Source organism: Littorina saxatilis, linkage group LG2 (assembly GCF_037325665.1).
Source record: "Littorina saxatilis isolate snail1 linkage group LG2, US_GU_Lsax_2.0, whole genome shotgun sequence".
In the NCBI taxonomy this organism is placed as follows: domain Eukaryota; kingdom Metazoa; phylum Mollusca; class Gastropoda; order Littorinimorpha; family Littorinidae; genus Littorina; species Littorina saxatilis.
Genome location: NC_090246.1, coordinates 72561898 through 72582779, shown reverse-complemented (window position 1 = coordinate 72582779; position 20882 = coordinate 72561898). Strand labels below are relative to the sequence as shown.

The 20882-nt window shown below is 48.0% G+C and overlaps 1 protein-coding gene across 1 annotated transcript in view; it reads left to right on the top strand.

The window, feature by feature from the left end:
• LOC138959676 (uncharacterized) overlaps window positions 1-20882 on the top strand; it is a 204976-nt gene that overhangs the window by 123474 nt on the left and 60620 nt on the right. The window contains exons 115-132 of the mRNA XM_070331253.1: window positions 276-461; window positions 845-976; window positions 1505-1690; window positions 2105-2245; window positions 2837-3022; window positions 3249-3395; window positions 3817-4014; window positions 4560-4673; window positions 13504-13686; window positions 14358-14486; window positions 15050-15238; window positions 15759-15887; window positions 16115-16300; window positions 16620-16769; window positions 17069-17266; window positions 17719-17853; window positions 18241-18426; window positions 20566-20694. Coding sequence (XP_070187354.1) covers window positions 276-461; window positions 845-976; window positions 1505-1690; window positions 2105-2245; window positions 2837-3022; window positions 3249-3395; window positions 3817-4014; window positions 4560-4673; window positions 13504-13686; window positions 14358-14486; window positions 15050-15238; window positions 15759-15887; window positions 16115-16300; window positions 16620-16769; window positions 17069-17266; window positions 17719-17853; window positions 18241-18426; window positions 20566-20694 — 2904 coding nt within the window. The remainder of the gene's footprint in view (window positions 1-275; window positions 462-844; window positions 977-1504; window positions 1691-2104; window positions 2246-2836; window positions 3023-3248; window positions 3396-3816; window positions 4015-4559; window positions 4674-13503; window positions 13687-14357; window positions 14487-15049; window positions 15239-15758; window positions 15888-16114; window positions 16301-16619; window positions 16770-17068; window positions 17267-17718; window positions 17854-18240; window positions 18427-20565; window positions 20695-20882) is intronic.

Sequence of the window (20882 nt, the reverse complement as noted above, 5' to 3'; positions counted from 1 at the left end):
CTTAAATGATTAATTTGAGGTAGGTATCTTCATGAATAGTCATTTTACTGGGGAAAATGCAATTTTTGGGTATTTTGTAAGAAAGATGGCTTGTTATTTGAAAGAGGGACACTTTCAGACAGAATTTTGAATATATTTATGTTATTTCCAATGCAAAGAAATCTTGCTTTTGCTGTTTCGTTGCACAGATACTTCAGTGTTACCACATCTTTGCATTTGGTTTCACTTCTCTTTCACACAGAGACTTTAGTTTTTCTCTTTTTTGTTTTGCTTAGCTGCGTGTGCAAGCTTACGACACAGCCTACCCTAACCAGAAAGCCACTCAGACTGTGCAAATTGGAGTGAGAAGGAATGAGTTCTCCCCAGTCTTCGCTCCTTCTCCAATCTTCGTCCGAATCGAAGAGACAACGCTGATTGGCACAGTCATCACCATTGTCAATGCTACTGACCAAAATGCCAGGGTAATTTATTTTGTTTTATTTAATGGAGAAAAATGCCATAGATTGGATGAAGGGAAGGTAAAGGAAACGGGTTGGAAGAGGAAGGTTAGAGAGAGAGAGAGAGAGAGAGAGAGAGAATGTGTGGTGAGGGCATGTGCATGTGGGAGCAAATGCAGGACTGAAAAGGCAGTGACTGGTAAATGTTAGCCTTGTTTGACTGATGTTATTTTCCACAAATTTGGTGCAGTGAAATTGTCAGCGTGCTTTTGCTTTTGTCCTTTCACGTTGTCCTTTATTAGTGAAGGCCTCTTTATATTTACCAATGCTGCTTGGTGTCAAGGGAAAAAATGTTGCATAGCAATTTGTGGATGAACGTACGTTAAATCTGCCATCTGTTTCCACAGGATACCATTCGCTACTCCCCTCAGAACGATGCAGGAACGATTGATGCCCTTCGGCTGTTCAGCCTGGATCCTAACTCAGGAGCCATCCGAGTCAGGGCTAGTCTTTTCAACCTACCCCAAAACCAGTACATTGTAAGTATTGTGTCGTTGCCTTTGAGCACAAACGCATGTAAAGAAATGAAAGAAGGTCATCAGATATCTGTATCACCTTTCTGCTTAAGCTTCCTTTTCTTGTCTGTTTCTTTCATAATCTTTTATTTTATTATTGTTTTTTAATGGTACAAAATGTTACATGATGGTTTTTTCTTTTTCTGAGTGTGATCTTTTCCGTCTTTTTATTTTTTTGTTCTTTTTCTTGTAATCTGTTGTTTTTTAGTTTGCTTTTTCCCCCACTGTTAATTTCTTTTGGTCTTGTTGTTTGTTTTCTCTGTTTTCTTGTTTCTTTTTTATCTCAATCATTTTCTTCTTTGCTTCCATGTTGTTGGTTTTGTTTTCTTCTTTTCTTCTCCTTTTCAAGCAGCCCCACTTTCATTTTCTCCTCTTACTGTCTGCCTTCCTGCCTGTTCTTTCCAGTCTCAATCACTCTCTTGCACTGCTCGCTAACTTTTCTTTGTTCTCCTTCATTTTGTCCCCCCATGCTTACCATATCCCGTTTTTCAGATGCGAGTCCAAGCTACAGATGACGGCATTGGTCAGAAGTCTGGAACAGTGACTGTTTTCATCGACATCAACCGTTACCCTGGCACACCAGCTTTGTCACCAGATCCTTGCGGCACAAGCGTTAGTGAGAATACTGCTGTGGGAACCACCGTCCTCACTCTTACAGCGAGTGACAGCAGCCTTGCTGTAAGTTTTTTTTTCACCCCTGTTTATTAGAATTTTGCATAACCGTAGAGGGATGTATTGAGTCCAGAAAGAGTGATTCCTAGTCTTCCTATTGCCACACGCACACACACCTGCACACACGCACACACGCACACACACATGCACTCACACACACACACACACACACACACACACACACACACACACACACACACACACACACACACACAAATGATCACATCCCTTGCCTAATTGGTAGACGGGCAGCTTTTGTCAGTTCCCAAAACAGAGCTGTTTTCCTGTTTTTCTGGTTTTTGTTTCTTTTGTTTCTTTTGTTTCTTTTTCTTGATATTTTGTTTTTATTCTTTCACTTAGTACACAGGAACATTTGATTTACACTAGTGTCATTTTGGATTGTGTGTGGGTGTGTTACAGGGCAACATCTTGTACACTGTAGAAGGAGAATACCCGGCTGAGTCTGTTTTCGCTGTCACCCCTACTGGGACGCCAGGACAGGCTGAGGTGACCACCCTGATTAATCTGCGATACAACACCCTGGGAGAACCTAGTTACAGAGTGAGCTCAGTTTTTTTTCTCATATTTTGTCAGGTGGACAGTAATGTATTCCTTAGACAGAATTGTAATCGCTTTTCTATCGGCCCTTGATGCCAGGAATCGGAAGTGGATCATGTTTTTTGATTTGAAATATTAACATTTTAGAAAGCCATTGCACTTTGTACATTAAAAGATAAAAGAAAAAAGGCCTTCAGCTGTCAGGGTGTAATGATATGGTATGGTTTTCCCTCGTTCCTGAACGGTAATTTAGAATGAACAGCCTCGGCTTAACCTGCTTTTTCAGCTGATACACAAGAACCTCCCTTTTAAGGCCTCCCAAAATCTGAGAAAATCAGGTCTTAAAAAGGAGGGGGTCTTAAAATGGGGGTAAATTTACAAGGTTATGAACAGAAGGTCTGAGCAAACAAGGTCTTAAAAGGGAGGAGTCTTAAATTGGGGGGTTCCACTGGCAATGTAGAATAATATTGCAAATGGAGATATAGGTCATTTCATGGTTTTGGCGCGCTGCCCCAAAATGATCCATATCTGTATTAGACTTTTTACAGCTGAATCACTTGTGGAACTGATTTAGTTCTTTTTTACCATTCCCAGCTGAGAGTGGTTGCCTACGACAGCGCCCGTACCAACCGTCGCGACGTGCTGGTCTGTACCATCAGTGTAATCCGAAACCAGAACAGACCGCTGTGGATCCTGCCCAGCTACAGCTTCACAATCCCAGAGGATCAGCCTTACATCTCCACCATTGGAAATGTTACAGCCACGGATGCTGACCCTGGCGTAAGTGTTCTTTGATGTGATGTGTACCACTTGATAAATACTGGTCATGAGAAGTGCATGCATCAGATGCTGAAAGTTAAAAAATAAAAATTAAAGGAGCAAGAGAGACACAACAGATACCAAGTTACTCAAAATTCGGAAAGTATCTGTTAGACTTATATAACAATTTTCATTTGAATTATGTTGGGCCATGCACTGTTAAATCAACTTTTTTTTTTCTCCACAGGATATCATCCGCTACAGAATCTTGAGTGAACTTGAGCAGAGAGACAACTTCAATTCTGGTCCTTCCAGCTACTTCCAGATCGATTCTGACAATGGGGATCTGAACTTGGTGCGATCCGTCAAGAACAACAATATCGAACGTTTCATTGTAAGCTACGCTGTGTGTGTGTGTGTGTGTGTGTGTGTGTGTGTGTGTGTGTGTGTGTGTGTTCATGCACGTGCATGCGTGTGTGTGTGTGTGTGTGTATGCGCATGAGAGCTTCCTCCTTCAAAACCCCACTTCCCCCAACAACCCCCACCCCCATCCACCCTTGGCGTAACATACACTTCGTCTTGCTGACATTGCACTTGATCCCATCTTCTTGATCAAATAACAGGGCTGAACAACTTTTCCTTTCCTAACGCACATACATACCATGTTTTATTTGATTATGTCTCGCGCATTTGCTGGCAGCCCTCTAAAGTGATGAAAAATAGCACACGAGTGCCCTCTGTTACACAGTAGAGCAAAACGGCCATTCGTCTCCCAGCACACAAATATCTGCCATGTTTGCTTCTGTCTGATGCAGTTGGAAGTGGAGGCCTGTGACAACGGTGTGCCTCAGCTGTGCGCCAACACCACAGTGACGGTCATCATCAACCGTCTGGGCCAGGCGCCTGTGTGCCAGTACCCTGCCGGTCAGTCCACCTTCAATGCCAACATTCTGGAGACCGCCGCCACCGGCTCCCGTGTCTTGGCAATTGTCGCTAACGACACAGACATCAAGGTGACAGAAAACCTCTTATTAAAGACTTTATATAATTATCTTCCCCCCCCCCCCCCCAGTGTGGCTGGGTAATGAACAATCATGCATAGGAATGTCCACTTGTAGGAAAATGAATGTTTACCTTGCAGAGTTGTAACCAACAATCACAGAGAAAAAAGAAGACCTTTCAGCCCCAAAACAATGTTTGATTTAGTTTGTTTCTTCACATTGCCTTCAGTGTGCTGCAGAGTTAGCCACATGGTAATGGGTCCTAAAACACAAGGGAGAATTGCTGTTTGACCTGTTTCATTTTTGATGACACACTTTGGGAGGGGAATGCATGTTAAATCTATGACCATTTCTCTGTTAGGACCCGTTTCAACTCTGTTGGTTATTAGGTCAGACAGATGTAAATGTAAGAAAACCTGTCATTACATTTGCATGAATTAAGAAAATTCTGAAAGTCTGAGAGGGTTGGTCGTCCTCTTTCCTCCGCCATTGTGACCTGGTACTTTCAAAGTGACGCCATGATGCATGTATTTCATTTGGTTGACTGTATTTTGCAGGGTGGGCTTGTGTATGAGTTAGTGTACCCCAACGCCATTGCTCTGACCATCGACAGTAATGGAGTCATAACCCTGAGTGAAACAATTGCTGATGACTCTGAGCAAACTGTCAACGTGAGTACACATGAGTTTTATTGTAACTAATAGGGCAGTCACATGCGCGATTCAATTGTGAGATTTGCCCTGTCACACGGGCGACTGAGTCTTAGAAAATAGCTAAGACAAGGCTGCGACTCAGTCTCATGAGATTCCCTCGTAGCTTTGAGCGATAGAACATGTTCTATCCCCGCGACCCAGTCATAGGGCAATCGCAGCGCAGAGCCAATCGGAACACGTCGTTGCGGCCTTCACGCAGTGACCTTGAAAAAATGGCGGACAGTGGCGGACAGCGTCTCTTTGTCCCTCGCGCCCCCTAATTGGCGTAGAGGCGCGTCCCCCGGGTGGTGGATGGGGGAGCCTTCTCTACTAACTTCTGAGAGAAGGTCGCATCACTCTCGATGCCGTGAACCTAATTAGGATCTTTTTCTTGTTTCTTCTCTATTTCTGCCTCCCCAAAGTCCTTTTACTTTCCTTTTCTCACCCATAAAATTCTTCACTTATTACCCTTGTTAAGTGGTTCTTGTATAGAATATAGTCAATGTTTGTAAAGATTTTAGTCAAGCAGTATGTAAGAAATGTTTAGTCCTTTGTACTGGAAACTTGCATTCTCCCAGTAAGGTCATATATTGTACTATGTTGCAAGCCCCTGGAGCAATTTGTCAATATAACACTTACCTCGACAGTACTATTCTTGCACATTATCTATTATAGGCCGAAAAAATTGGACAAAACGCTGCGTGGGTACAATTATCTCCCATAACCATGCGCCACCGTGGATCCCAAGCACTGTCTGAGTGCTTCCCCCTTACAGGATGTAGGTGGCGCGTCCTCTTTCTTTTTTCGCGCGTGACAGTAGGCTGTGTTTCTGCTGCGCTCCCGGATTATTTTGGATTCTAGAGTCTTCTTTTCTGTGTGGATTACCACCTGTTGGATTTTTGTGTGTTATTCCACTTCTGGCTTGAGGCTACGTTGTTTTTCTTCCAACTTGTGCCTCCGTTGTTGTGTGGCGGACTCGGCGTGCCTACCGTCCTACTTCGTGGTGACCGGTCGTCTGCTTCTCGTTTCGCCTCATTCACTTGAGTATTGACCTAATTTTCTTTGAATTTTGTTAATTCTCGATTTTTTAAGGGTACGTACAGGGCGAGGTAGGATGTCTCGTCTTGTTTTGGGCTCTGGTTCTACGGAACCAGAGTCTGCCGGGGGCAACCCTTCTCCGGGCGCACAGCGTCATGTTTTGCGCACGGACAGGGGGACCTTTCGGCGCTCCGACTCTCCCTCCCCAAACGCTTTGCGTTTGCGGCGAGGGAGGGCGGAGAAAGCCTGTTTGAGCAAGCTCAATGCGAGCTTGCTCAAACAGGCTGGGCTTGAACCTGGGACTTCGGGTGGGGCTGCGCCGTCGAAGGTTCGGGGAAGGTCGAGGGGAAAGAAAAAGCTTCTTTCTCCTTCTCCTTCCGTGGAACACGCTTCCCCCCCTTCGACGCCGTTGTCCGGCCCTCAGTCTCAGGCTTCAGCTCCTCCCGGTTTCAAGCCTGGGGGGAAGGTTTCCTTCTCCTCCCTGGCTCGAATCCGGGGGCGGGTCGATTCCCAACCCTCTTTGGGGGTTGGTGAATCTGATCTAGGGGCTACGGGAGAGACTCAGGTTTCGACTTCTTTCTTTTCCGGTGCCTCTCCTGTGCCCTCCTCGGTTTCCACCGCTGTGGAAGCCAGGAGGGACACGGGTCCTCCTCTGAACTCCCTCGCTGGGTCGTCTACTGCTGTTTCGACAGTAGTCTCGGACTCATGGGGGGGGGAGATCGGAGGAGATGACGGGGTCTATGAATTCCCTCCCCGCTGGGGTTGGGATGCGAATTGACCCCGTTCAGGGCGGTCCTGTGGGGGCAGGGGTTTCAGGCATCGTGCCTACGACCACTGCTACTACGGTTCCCTCTGACGTCCGTGTGACTGGTGGCTGTCCCTCTATGAAACGCTCCGGCCGACTAGTTACTGGACGTGGAGGTGTTCGACAGAACGTGGTACTTCTGTCGAATGGTCAGGGCGACGGGAACATTGTTTCTGTTGCTCAGACCGACACCTCCGACCGGACCGTCTTGACCCCACGCCATTCCTTAGCGTCTGGTGTTCGGGTGACGGATGGTCCGGACCAAGGGTCCGGAACGGTCCAGGCTTACGGGTCGGGATCGAACCGGACCCACGGGTCCCGACTGGACTTGACCTCCGGGTTTGGTCCGGACGGGACCCATGGTACGGGACCGTACCGGACCTTAGGGTCCGGTGCGGGACAGTACCTCTGGCCCTTGCCGGACCCCCGGACCTACGGGTCCGGATGGTACGGTACGGGACCAGTGGTCCGGTCGGGACCGGACCACCCGACCACCTCTGTTGGTCCGGGTGGTCTGGCACCGAACCGGAACACACCGGACCACCGGACCTACGGGTCCGGATGGTACGGTACGGGACCAGTGGTCCGGTCCGGGACCAGTGGTCCGGTCGGGACCGGACCACCCGACCACCTCTGTTGGTCCGGGTGGTCTGGCACCGAACCGGAACACACCGGACCACCGGACCTACGGGTCCGGATGGTACGGTGTTTCCACGTCCGGACCGAACCACCCGAACACTTTTGTGGGTACGGATGGTTCTGTGCCGAACGGGACCTCCGGATGGTACGGGACCGGACCGGACCACCGGACCGGACCGGACCACCGGAACACCGGACCACTCGACCGGACCGGACCGGACCACCGGAACACCGGACCACCCGACCGGACCGGATCGGCACCCCCGACCGGACCGGACCATTTCTTTTCTGATCAGACCCGATGGGTCCCTGTTCAGTCTATAAATGGCGGGGGTTCGTTGGCTGGACTGACCCAACAGTCGCAGGGTTTTTGTTGTTCTCTCCCTTCGGCTGCTGGAGACGTTTCGTCTTTGGGGCAGGGGTCTTCGCGGCCTCTTGCTTCAGTGGGCGTTTCGTCACAGTCTACTTCATCACTTTCGGCTCCTCCCCCTCAAGCTTCCTACACTCCTGCTGTTGAGGAGTTGTCGGGAAGTGAAGAGGAGAGTGAGTCAGAGGACGATGGGGAGGAGGATCAGGGTCGCCCTGAGGTTAACACTGATCCTCTACCCTTGCCGGTTTCTGATGGAACTTCCGAAGCTATGCTTCGTACTTTCCAACAGTACATGACAGACATCACGCGGCGTCTTGACGCCACGGATGCCTCTCTTAAGCGTCTGTCGTCTAGTGTTCCCAACCCTTCGGTTGACACACAGGACGTGGAGTCTGAGGACGAGAGGCAGGAGGCTCTCCCTCGCACAGCTAGAAGGACGTTTGAACAGTTTCAGGACGTCCTTCCCTCCGACGCCCTCTCGTCCTTGGAGTCCGCTTCGGCCCGGGCGCGGGAGGCACACGCCGCGTCTGCCGGCGGCTCGTTTTATGAACGATCCGGCCGCCAGCAATTCGCGTTCCACCCTAGTCTTAGTGCCACGGTGGAAGCGGCAGCACATCGCCTGAGGAGTACAGATTCACGTGCGAACGCGACCTATGTTCCTCGGGAGGACGCGGATTCAGTGCCGTGCTTTCCTTCGGGAGGCGCACCTCCACTGTTTCCTCGTGTCCAATCTGTTTCGTCCCTCCCTTTTCCCTTTGACTCTCGAACTCTCCCTTTCCAGACTTCGAGTGTTCAGGGTGGGGCTGACGGTGATGTGTTCGTTGGGGAGGTGCCTTCGGTCAAGAAGGTGGAACTGAGCTCTGCTTCGTTCCACAATCTTGAGTGCTTCGTTCCACAATCTTGAGGCCACCGTTTCTTCCATTGTCGAGGCCCAATCACAGGCCTTGACATGGATGAGCACGCTGTCCACACTGTTGGACCCTCCCGATCGGGCAGAGTCCGATTCCACTCGGGTCCTTGACACGGTTCGAGTGGATCGGGCTTTGCATGCCGTGCGATCGTGCGTGACGACTGCGGCAGAATTGGCCATTGGAACACGGGTCCACTTGTTGGCCCTGTTCCGTGATCATTTTCTGGCTACTTCTTTAGTGCCTCCGGATATGAGGATGAGTCTGAGGAACACGTTTCCTCAGCCTTCTTCCCTTTTTCATCCGGGCACTGTCCGTTCTGTGGTGGAGTCCACACGCCAGAGGAACACTGATTCTCTGATGGTTGGCCTCGCTGCTTCGGCGACGTCGGCGGGGAGTAAGAGAAGTGCTACAGTCACGTCCAGCTCCCAGCCTCAGAAGAAGAAGAAGAAGAAGCCAGTTTCACTGCCTCCTTCTTCCTCCTCTCAGGCGCCTGTCGCGTTCCCCCCTGCGGCCCCGGCTTCTCGTGCTCCCAAGCGCAAGAAGAAGGGTGCTCAGACAGGTAAGGGTAAGCAGCACCACCAGGGGGGTGGTCGCAAGCCTGCGCCTGCCCGCCAGCAGAATTTTCAGTGAGTCCCGGCCCTACGTTGACGCCCCCTCAAGTTGCCCCTCTTTCGTCCGTCGGTTCCCTTTTTCGGGCCCGCGACATGTGGGGCAGACTGGTCTCCAACCAGTTTATCTTGAGGGTGGTGGGGTCGGGGTTTTCTCTACCGCTGTCGTCACAACCTCCATTGTCCGCTCTACCTTTGACGTTCCCCCCTCCTCGAGACCCTGCCAGATGGCAGGCTCTTCAAGACGAGGTGAACTCGTTGGTCGAGAAGAAGGCTGTCTACCCCCTTTCTCAGCCTTCTCCGGGGTTCTACTCCCGCCTGTTCACCGTCCCCAAAAAGGACGGCAGGTTCAGGCCGGTGTTGGACCTCTCCACCTTGAACTTGTACCTTCGCAGGTGCAAGTTCAAGATGGAAACCCCTTCGTCGGTCCGGTTGGCCATCCGGCCAAACGATTGGGCCACGTCTGTGGACCTCCAGGATGCTTACTTCCACATCCTGGTGGCCCCGGGGTACCGACATCTGCTCCGGTTTGTTTGGGAGGGCACAGTGTTCGAGTTTCGGGCCCTCCCATTCGGCCTGTCCTTGGCCCCGCTGATTTTTACAAAGGTGGTCAAGGAGCTGGCGGCGTTGGTCAGAGCTCAGGGTGTGCGTCTGCGTCAATATTTGGACGATTGGCTCACCCTGGCCCAGTCTCGCAATCAATGCCTCCAACACACCCGGCAGGTCCTGGAACGGACCCATGCTTTGGGGTTTCAGATACAGTGGCACAAGTCAGACCTCGTGCCAGCCCAGCAGTTTTGCTACTTGGGGATGGCGTTCGACACAGTGCTTTACACTGTGTCTCCCTCCCCGGACAGAATCCTCTCCCTGAGGCGAAAGATCCTCTCCATTCAGGCTTGCCGCGCTGTTCCTCACAGGCGGCTGGCGGAACTGTTGGGTTCCATGGAGTCTGTCGCTCTGCTGCTGCCCCTTGCAAGGCTACACAAACGTCCCCTGCAACGGGCAGTAGCAGATCGGACTTCCAGGCCTCTCGATTACACCGAGTTGGTCCAGATCGGGCCTTGGTTTCACGAGGCTGTAGTCCAATGGCTGGACCCGATCTGGCTCAACTCTGCGGTGCCTATCCAACCGAGACGGCCGTCTCTCTTCCTGTACACCGACGCTTCTACGCGGGGTTGGGGGGCCCACCTGGACCTGCACGAGGCCCAGGGGGTCTGGACCCAGGAGGAGTCCCTCCTACACATCAACTTTCTAGAGTTGGAGGCGGTTCGTCGGGCTCTGCTGGAGTTTCGCCTCCTGATTCGGGATCAGGATGTGTTGGTCCACGGGGACAACACCACATGCCTAGCTTACCTTCGCCACCAGGGGGGCACCAATTCTCGGTCCCTCTCCCTGTTAGCGGAGGAGATTCTGCTCTGGTGCCAGACCAATCAGGTCCGGATGTCAGTCCAATTCGTTCCGGGGAAACTGAACGCCCTGGCCGACATTCTCAGTCGGGGCGATCAGGTTCTCCCCACAGAATGGACCATCGCTCACAACGTTCTACGGCGTCTGTGGGCAAGGTGGGACCGTCCTCTGATCGATCTGTTCGCAACTCGATTCAGCGCTCGGCTTCCCAGGTACGTCAGCCCCTTTCGAGACACGAATGCGTTCCACGTGGACGCATTCACTCTCTCGTGGAGGCTCCTCGATGCTTACGCCTATCCCCCGACATCTCTGATTCCGAGGGTACTGGCAAAGTATCTGCAGGAACGGCCAAGACTGATTTTGGTCGCGCCTTACTGGCCAACAGCTCCGTGGTTTCCAGATCTTCGCGGTCTCACCCACGTAGACCCTCTACCTCTGAATCTGGACGGGGGAAGTCTGCTCCAGCCTCGATCAGGCCTCCCTCATCCACGTCCAGAGAGTCTGTGCTTGACCGCATGGCTCTTGTGCGCTCCAAACTGCTTGCACTAGGATTGCACAAGAGTTCAGTAGAGTTTTCCTTGAACGCTAAGAGGCGATCAACTAATCAGCTCTATGACTTACGCTGGAGAGCTTGGGCCTCCTTCGCCTTGTCCAAGGGGATAAAGCCGCTTTATCCCTCAACACAGGACTTGGCCAACTTCCTGGTGGAAGTGTATCAAAAGAAGAGTCTTTCTTCTAAGACTCTTCTTGGATACAAATCTGCCATCACTTCCACGATTGCGGCTGCTACTGGTCGCAGACCTGAACACTTGATCAGTTCCTCCCTCATTGCTAATGTCCTTTCGGGTATTAGCAATGCAGCGGTGTCTAAACCTCGGGTTTCATTTCTCAAGTGGGATGTCTTCCTGGTTCTCAAACTCCTGCGTAGCAAGGAGTTTGAACCCCTGGCAGGCATTAGTATCAAGTTCCTGACTTTTAAGACTGTGTTCCTCATCGCTTTAGCCACTTGCCGTAGACTCAGTGGTATTCAAGCTTTGAGTGGCCTGGAATTTGACATTGAGTTCACCACACATCAGGTGACGTTGGCTTTCCTACCAGACTTTCGAGCCAAGAATCAGAATGCCTCGGAGTTGTCCAAACCAGTAGTCATTCAAGCCTTGGCTCCCACTCTTGAACATGATGACCCTGATCGCTTCCTCTGCCCAGTACGTGCCCTTAGAGTGTACCTGGATAGAACACGTAGCTTTCGGTCTTCTAAGCGGTCACTGTTTGTCTCGCTTAATCCGAAGTACCAATCGGATATTTCTAGACAAACTTTAGCTCGTTGGCTGACCTTGCTTATCAAACAGGCTTATGTTCATGCTCAAGTGGATGTGGTCCCTGACATCAGGGCACACGAGATTCGGGCTATCGGCTCCTCGTTGGCGCACGTGCGGGGTGCCTCGCTCCAAAGCATAATGGCGGTCGCGTTCTGGAAGACTCCAGCCACGTTTATTAACCACTATATGCGAGACTTTTCCAGTCTCAGGCTTGACCAGTCGTATGGCATTGCCAAAGCAGTGGTTGCCAGCATGGTCACGTCAGTCTAAGGTATTTTTCTTGGGTATATTTTCTTTTACAGTAGTACTGTTCGAAAATTGCCTGGGTATCTTAATCCTTGGATTTAAGTGATTTTGATTAAGGAGTTTAATACTCTACATATCACCCTCACACCACTCTGGTATTCTGTGCAAGAATAGTACTGTCGAGGTAAGTGTTATATTGACTGTAAGGCTTCTTTTTAAGCCTACTGTCTATATGATACTTACCGAGACAGTACTATTAGAGTTTCCCTCCCGCCTCCCCTCTTGATATGTTATGGGCTTTTTGAGGGTCTGCAGCTCATAAAGAAAGAGGACGCGCCACCTACATCCTGTAAGGGGGAAGCACTCAGACAGTGCTTGGGATCCACGGTGGCGCATGGTTATGGGAGATAATTGTACCCACGCAGCGTTTTGTCCAATTTTTTCGGCCTATAATAGATAATGTGCAAGAATAGTACTGTCTCGGTAAGTATCATATAGACAGTAGGCTTAAAAAGAAGCCTTACATTTGATTAGTGCTTTTGTGAACAAGAAACACTTAACAAGTGGCTCTATCCCATCTCCCCCCTTTCCCCTATCCCATCTCCCCCTTTTCCCTCGTCGCGATATAACCTTCGTGGTTGAAAACGACGTTAAACACCAAATAAAGAAAGAAAGAAAGTCTCTTTGTCGATTCAAAATTTTTTGGAAGAACAGTTGCTCACTCAGATATAAAGGAGACGTTTTAGGCGTGTACAGCTGTCGGGAACCATTAATTGCAACTGTCTGGGAACTTAATTTCTCGCAAAGGCGTAAGACTGAAAGGTATTTTTCAGAAAGGTAGAGCGATGTTCGAACATTAGCGTCTGCTCTCGCACAGCGCGTTTGCCGTGTTCACTGTGACACGTCACTTCCGCCCCGCTCGCGTGGAGTTATCGCTCGTCAATCGTTAGTCAATTGTTCGTCAATCGTTCATCATGTGACGGGTCAATGGCCTACGATGTGATCTGCGATCGGCTCAAGATCGAATCGCGCGATTGAATCTTGACGATTGAATTGCCCGTGTGACTTTAACTTAATAGGCAAAATCTCTGTATGAGAAGACGTGGAGAGTTGTTGCTGAGAAGTGCTTTTACCTGGTTATGAAGACTTCAGTACATGTACTTGTCGAAGCTAATTCTCTTAACTGGTCAGTTCTGGTGTCCTTTGTGTAAATGAAGAGGGCGGTCCAAAAAAAGTACATATTTGTTTGTTTTGCTGGTTTTGTTTTTTGTTTTTGTTTGCCTTGAGCACCTTGATGTTTTTGCTTCTCAAGATTAAAGTGTGTGTCTATAGGTGGGACTTTGATGACTTAATACTGTCATCTTTAGATTCAAGTGCCTGTGCATGGGAATTGTTGTCATCTTTTTTAGACTGAAGTGTGCGTCTGTCCGGGACTTGCTATCACTGCAACATGTTATCTTCTGTAGATTCAAGTGCGTGTCTACGACCGGGCGGATTCTGGACGTGTGGCGATCTGCAGTGGCACTATCTTCATCACTCGCAACATCTATGGTCCAATCTTTACGCAAAACCCTTACCGGGTGACCATCTCGGAGTACCACAATGTCCTGGAACAGGTCATCAACATCACTGCCAACGACAGGGATGGGGTCAGTGGATATACCCATGTTTCATTCAAAATCAACACTACTTCCCACTTCAGACCTAATATTGCCTGATATTTGGCCTTTATTCACTTTATATTAAATTCATTGGCATGGAGCAATCGAGTAATAAGCAAACAAACTGAAGATATATGCACAAACAGGAATGCGCACACACAACCATGTGTGCACTCACACATGCACGCATGCTTAAATTCTCTCTCTCTCTCTCTCTCTCTCTCTCTCTCTCTCTCTCTCTCTCTCTCTCTCTCTCTCTCTCTCTCTCTCTCTCTCTCATTCTCTATCCTAAGAAGACTCTCCAACAGTTCTTAGATTACAGGAGCATTGGACCATCAAGTTACAGGTACACATTTGTTGATGAGTATGGCCTAACAAAAATGGAGGAAAAAGGACTGAGAAATAAGATAATACTTTATTAATAAGGGTAGTGGCATACGAGAGAGAGAGAGAGAGAGAGAGAGAGAGAGATTGGAGAGAGATTGGAGAGAGAGAGAGAGAGATTGTGTTCTTCGACAGATTTTAATTCAAAATTTTCTTAGTTGGGATGGAGTGTCAGTTTTCTGAAATAATCATCACGGGTTGACTGGGCATTCAAAGAGTGCAAGTCAAGTGACTGGTTTACACATGTATCTCAATTTCCTCTGTTTTTTTTAAAGGATCAAGTGGTGTACAATATACTTGCTGCCAACCAGCCAAACATCAATCAAGTGTTTTACATGGATCCCCTGACGGGTGTCTTCATCTTGCGCAAGTCTCTTGAGGGAACCAGAATCACTTTCTACAATGTAAGTTTTTCACCATCCGACTACTGATTGCACACAGATATTTGCTAATATCCTGATTTAGCCCCGTGTGAAATTTACCATCACGCTGAATGTATAACTAAAAGGATTGATACAAGTCGCAGGGAGGCAATTTTGGATCAATAAGAGGAAATCATCGTTCTCTTGAACATTATTTTTATGAAGCTGGAGCAGTAGATCTTTATTTTTTCGTTTATGTATTACATATGACTAAATGTGGGCGGTGCAAGCATTTACTTTTCTTCTTGATGCAATAGTCCGTCTTATTGGGGCATTTTCATTGTGTTTATCTTGTTGGATTGGTTTTCCACATCAAGACTATTTACAAATCACTGCAGAAAGCTCTTTTTTTTCTCTCTAAGATTGGCTAACTTGTCTGGAAGAAGCACTTGTCTTTTATCTGTAGATGCTTCTGTGTTCCTGTTCAAAGCCTTACCCATACTCTTTGGCTGACTCGTGTGTATGGCACATGGCATACTTGTTCGCGTGAACACGGCTTGTGCCTGCGTGTGCTTAAATCTCATTCACAACCTTGATGTGTGCAGCTGACGGTAGAAGCTGTGGATGACCATCCTGTGTCCAGAAAGCGGGACACCACATTGGTGTACATCACTGTCCGGCTTGACCAGACACCGTTCTTCCAGCCAGCTAGTTACGCCAATACTGCCATTTCTGAGACTCAGGCTGTTGGCTCCAGTGTTCGCCAGGTGACAGCCAGAGACAATGATCAAGAGGTATGTAGGTTCTGCTTGACTGTGTGTTTGTGTGTGTGTGTGTGTGTGTGTGTGTGTGTGTGTATGTGTGTGTGTGTGTGCATGTGTGTATGCATGTGTGCATACGTGCATGTGTGTGTGTGTGTGTGTGTGTGTGTGTGTATGTGCATGCCTGTCCATTGGTCTATCTGCCTGCTATCTGTCTTTAGATGTTTTAGACCAATGATTTCCATCCTTGTTTTTGTGTAAGTTGGCTGGCTTTGGTTAGATTTCATTTTGTGCATGTGAAAAAAATTGAGACAAAAGTCGCCTCAGAATGAAAGGATTTAAAGTACACTATTTGACATAGAACAAGGCCTTGTACAAGAATTTGACATAGAATTTCCAAATATGGAGTTGGGGGGTGTGAGATGGTGTGGCATTTTGCTCACAAGGCTTTTAAATGAGAGTGGAATAAGTTGATGGTAAACATGTCATCAACAGATTGTTCATCAGCACCAGGAAGTCGTTTATATTTATGTTCTTTTCTCGGTCTTTTCAGGGTGTCATCACGTATGAACTTGTTGGAGACTATCCGGCTGGATCCCTGTTCCGTGTCAACTCCACCACTGGCGAGATTCGTCTTGCACGTGACCTGAAGGCAGACCCTGACCAGCTGGCCACCTACACGGTAATGCGTCCTTCTCTGCTCTCGCTCCATACTTCCTTCTACTGCAGAAACAATTTTTGGTTGCAACCAATTTTTGTTGCAACCAAAAAATCAGAGCATGCACAATTAATTGCTGCTTGGACAGCATTCTTGCATGTAGATAACAGCTACACAGTTCAGGTTGTACAAGAATCTTTAGATATTTTGTAAGGGTAAAAATACGTTACAAATTTCCTCTCCGATTTCAGTTGCAACTGATTGCCTATGACTCTCCCCACCCAAGAAGGACAGCACAGACCACGGTGACATTCACCATTCCTCGCAACCCCAACTTGCCGGTCTTCCAGCCAAATGCCAACTACTTCTTCACCGTCTCCGACACAGCTCCCCTGGGTGACTTGGTCGGAAACATCACGGCCACTGACAACGACAATGTAAGACTATCATTGTTGCGGTTGTTTATGATGTCACAGATGTTATTGTCCATGTCGTCTTTACTTCACATAAACGAAATATCAATCTCACATTGAAAAGGATTTACAGTGAACGTGAGTTTGAAATAACAACTTGAACAGACGCATACTACTAGCTGTAAGCAATTGATTTTGTTGTTATGTTTGTTTGCTGTTCTATCCTGCTCCGGTGCGCGTGCATCAGTCTGAGTGTGTGTGTATTGACAGTAAAACAGGGAGGTGATAATAACGCCAGCATACAGGAGCAGCTAAAAGATCTCTGTGCTTTCTCACTTCTCAGGATAAGATCACCTACAGGATTCAGCTGCCCAATGATGATGGAGCCTCCACCTTCTTCCTGCTGGACAGTGAAAGAGGAGAGATCAGTGTTCGCAAGCCTCTCACTGAGACACCCTTGGAAATTAACGGACAACAGAAAAACGTCTACAGGGTAAGTTGGATCATGTGTGTGTGTGTCTATGCCTCTGTGTAGGTACTTGCCGTGGGCAGGTGCTTTCACCTTGTCTATTTGTACTGTACATGTTTCTCTCCTTCTGCCTCTGCTGACCCCCTCCCCCCCTCTCTTGGCATCAGAGTCTGTCTTTTTCTCTCCTGCTTTTCTCCTTTTCTAGTACTATTTCTGTCCCTTGCTCCTTCCCTATCTTACTCTGTCTTTATCTGTCTGTAGACCCCTTTTCTCATTTTTGTCCAATTAAAGAAAATCTAAGCTAACCTTCTCTTTTGTTGCAGTTTACTGTCCAAGCATCTGATGGAAGAGGAAACACTGCTTCTGCCAGCGTTCAGATCACGATCACCCGCTCGGCTATCGATAGGCCACCCCAGTTCACGGGTACCCCATACAACTTACCCATCACGATCTACCAAACTTCCCCCTCAAATATTGGCACCATCAGGTGCACTGACCCAGATCTGACCACGCCACAGCAGGTGGGGTTGCATGTGTGTGCGTTCATGAGTTTATGTGGGTGTGCATTTACATGTGCGTAGAGATTTCCTGCAGAGATATTTTTTTCCATAAATAAATCCTTGTTACTGTGTACGCAGCTTTTCTTTTAAATAGCAGACAGAACTTTTCACTTTCTCTTATCCATTTTTAAAAAATCACAGTACCTGCTCTAAGCTGTACAAGATTTGCAGTATATAGGTAAATGTTCACATAAATGATATCTGCAAAAGTGCCCAAGTATGCTGTATGTTTCAGCTGAAAATTAAGCAAAGATGGGGTGAAGTAAAATGTTTGGGACCAAAATGAAAATGTCTACAGATTTCAACCATCTGCATGTTTTGTTCTTTCGGGTAATCGAAGATGTCTTAAAGTGTTGTTTCAAGGACAGCAGAAAAGCAAAGAGGAAATGCTTAAAATCCATGCATTTGTGCAGAACACTGATCGTATTCGCTACCGCCTTCTGGGCTATCGGCCAGCTGACCAGTACTTTGCAGTGAACAACCAGACTGGACAGGTCACCCTGGAAGGAAACTTGAATTTGGACGCTGCGCAGACACAGACCTACACGGTCAGTTCTTTTTTTCTTTTGTTTGCTTGCTGGTTTATGTTCTTGTTATTCTGCTTTCATCATCTCTTACTTTGTGAGCGTTTTTGTCTGTCTGTCTGTCTGTGTTTCTGAGTGTTTTATTCATAAACAAATTTTTTTTAACTTTGTCGGAGAGAGTTCAAATAGTCATATCCTTTAATTATTTAAGAAACTGATAGGTGAACTTGATGATGTGCAAATTATTTATTTAGATAAAGTTGACTGTACAATTTTAAAGAAAAGCTATTAAATAATGAAGCTTTCTTTCAATGATCCGACTCATAAAAAAATGCATACCGATGATTTCAACAGTGAAAACAGTAAATTTGCTGCTTCTAATGATTACAATATTTCCTCTCTCTGATCCAGCTGGTGGTGGAGTGTTACGATCGTCAAAACCCAGACCTGAAGGACCAAGAAGTGGTGGTGATCACTGTCAATCGCAATCCCAACTGTCCCATCTTCTCCAGCCCTGGTGGCTACACCATGACTATTCCTGAGAACTATCCTCAGAATGCCTTTGTTCTCAATGTCACCGCCTCTGATGCTGATGGGGTGAGTGCAACACACTCGGAATATTTCCAGGTTTGAGATAACAGTGAGGAGCCGCAGCCAGATGAGGATCTCTTATGTCTGAAGTCTTTATTTCTGGTCATCAACATCTATACTGTTCAAAAAAAGAAACGCATAGTTGCTACTTGCCAAATGTGTTTTATTTTTCGAAAAAATTAACAGAAAATCCAATATTTAGATTATTTGTTTGAAATTTGGTATGGACACAGTTGAATGCACACACAGTTCATTTGCATCTTCAAATCAATCAGTCAATCAATACGTTTGGGTGCCGAGGCTGTCAAGTCAGTAGGGGGTGTGACTGCCTTGAGCAGCAACAACTGCCCGGCACCTTCTGGGCATGGACTGGATCAGATGCCGGATATCTTGCTGTGGGATGGTGTCCCACTCCTCCTGAAGTGCCTGCAATAGATCGCGGTGATTTGCCGGCGCTTCTTCTCGGCTGCGCACACGTCTGTCCAATTCATCCCAGAGGTGTTCTATCGGGTTCATGTCTGGCGACATGGATGGCCAGGGAAGCACCTGGACATGGTGGTCGGTGAGGAACTGGGTGGTGAGTCGTGCTGTGTGCGGGCGAGCGTTGTCCCGCTGGAATATGGCATCCTGGTCAGCCAGAAGAGGAAGGGCGTGTGGGCGCAGAATTTCCTCCACGTATCGCTGGGCAGTTATGCGCCCTTGGATGTGCACCAGGGTGCTCCTTCCAGCGGTATTGATCGCCCCCCACACCATGACGCCTCCACCACCATGAACGGGTGCCTCATCCACACGGTTGGGCGCGTAACGTTCGTTTACTCTCCGGTAGACCCTCCTCCGACCATCATGTCGCTGGAGCAGGAAGTAGGACTCGTCGCTGAACCACACGTGTCTCCAGTGATTCCGGACAGTCCAGCGAAGGTGCTGGTTGCCCCACTGCACTCGGTTCTGGCGATGGCGGCGGGTGAGGACAGCTCCTCTGTGAGGTCTGCGAGCTCTCAAACCAGCTTCATGCAGGCGGTTCCGCACGGTCTGGTCCGATAATCGGTGTGGCCCGGGGAGAGCCTGGACAGAAGATGAGGCCGACAGGAAACGATTCCGGAGGTGGCGGAGCCGTATGAAGCGGTCGTGAGCAGCAGTTGTCGCCCTTGGTCTTCCCGCTCGTGGCAAGTCAGCAACGGAGCCAGTGGCTTGAAACCTGACCCACAGTCTACTGATGGTGCTCTGGGACACGTGGAAGTGCCTGGCGATTGCACTTTGACTTTGGCCTGCTTGTAAACGACCCAATGCAATTTGGCGGTCTTCTCTGCTCAATCGGGCCATCTTTCGTCGCTGAATTGTCGTCTGATTTCTTTGTGGCGAACAATCCGCTTTTATGGGTTTTGGAAGACATGGTGAGAGCTCAATATTCCCCGAGTTTCACGAGATTACACTGAAGCATGACGAGTGGTCATGCCAAATGAGCAATTTTGACATTGTAGCCACTGATAACGCATGCGTCACGTGCAGAGCTCACTTGTGGCAATGAACGAAAGGTCGACGACCAGATAAACTTTTTCTGCAGTTTGGTGGATATCCTTGTAGCCATATAACTAAATTAACCAAATATTACAAGCTATGCGTTTCTTTTTTTGAACAGTATATGTTTATCTGGAGTGTTAATCTTGCACACAGACTATTCAGGCTTGTTTTGACTCAAGTCTTCACCTTTGCTCATTTATGGGCATCGGGTCTTTTTAATCTTCTGCAAGGACTATTTATTGTGCTTAGTTTGTCTGTTAGTTTGTCTTTTGGTTTGCCTCTGGGTTGTTTCTGTTGTGTGTTAGTTGAATTTTGTAACATTTTAATCATGATTGATAATATCAACAGTGTACCTAAATTCTGAAATGTTGATGAAGGGAAGACATTTTACTTCCCAAGAGTGTATGCAGGGTTCCATTAATCAAGGCGAGGGCTTCCTGAAAAAAGTATCTTTCCGTATACACTGACATTTCTGCAGAATCAGTATGTTGAAGTGAACATTGTAAATACACCGTCATTAGTGGAGTCACCAAAAGAGCAAAGAAGGCTGACTGACACCAACTTATTGTTATGTTTACAATAGCTGTTTTTTATATTGAGTTTCAAATTCCTGTGTCTTTCTTTCAGGACATTGTGAGCTTCTTCATCGACCAGGACAATGCAGGAAGAGACGCCTCAAGGTACTTCTTCATCAGTTCATCAACTGGCGCCATCTACGTGAGCGGAGATCTGGGAACTGCGCAGAGCACTTACAGGGTATGTTTGCTGCTTTGGAAATTTGTTGTCGTTTTAGAGGACCTTTATGCTCTTTATACCAGTCTTTGTTTGCAGGGGAGAATATTTTCCTGTTCAAGGGCAATGTTGAAAGGGAATTTGCAAGAAGTTAACTTGATGTGTTGCTTTTTGCTGCTGTAGTATGAACAGACACTGCAATTATTGAATGA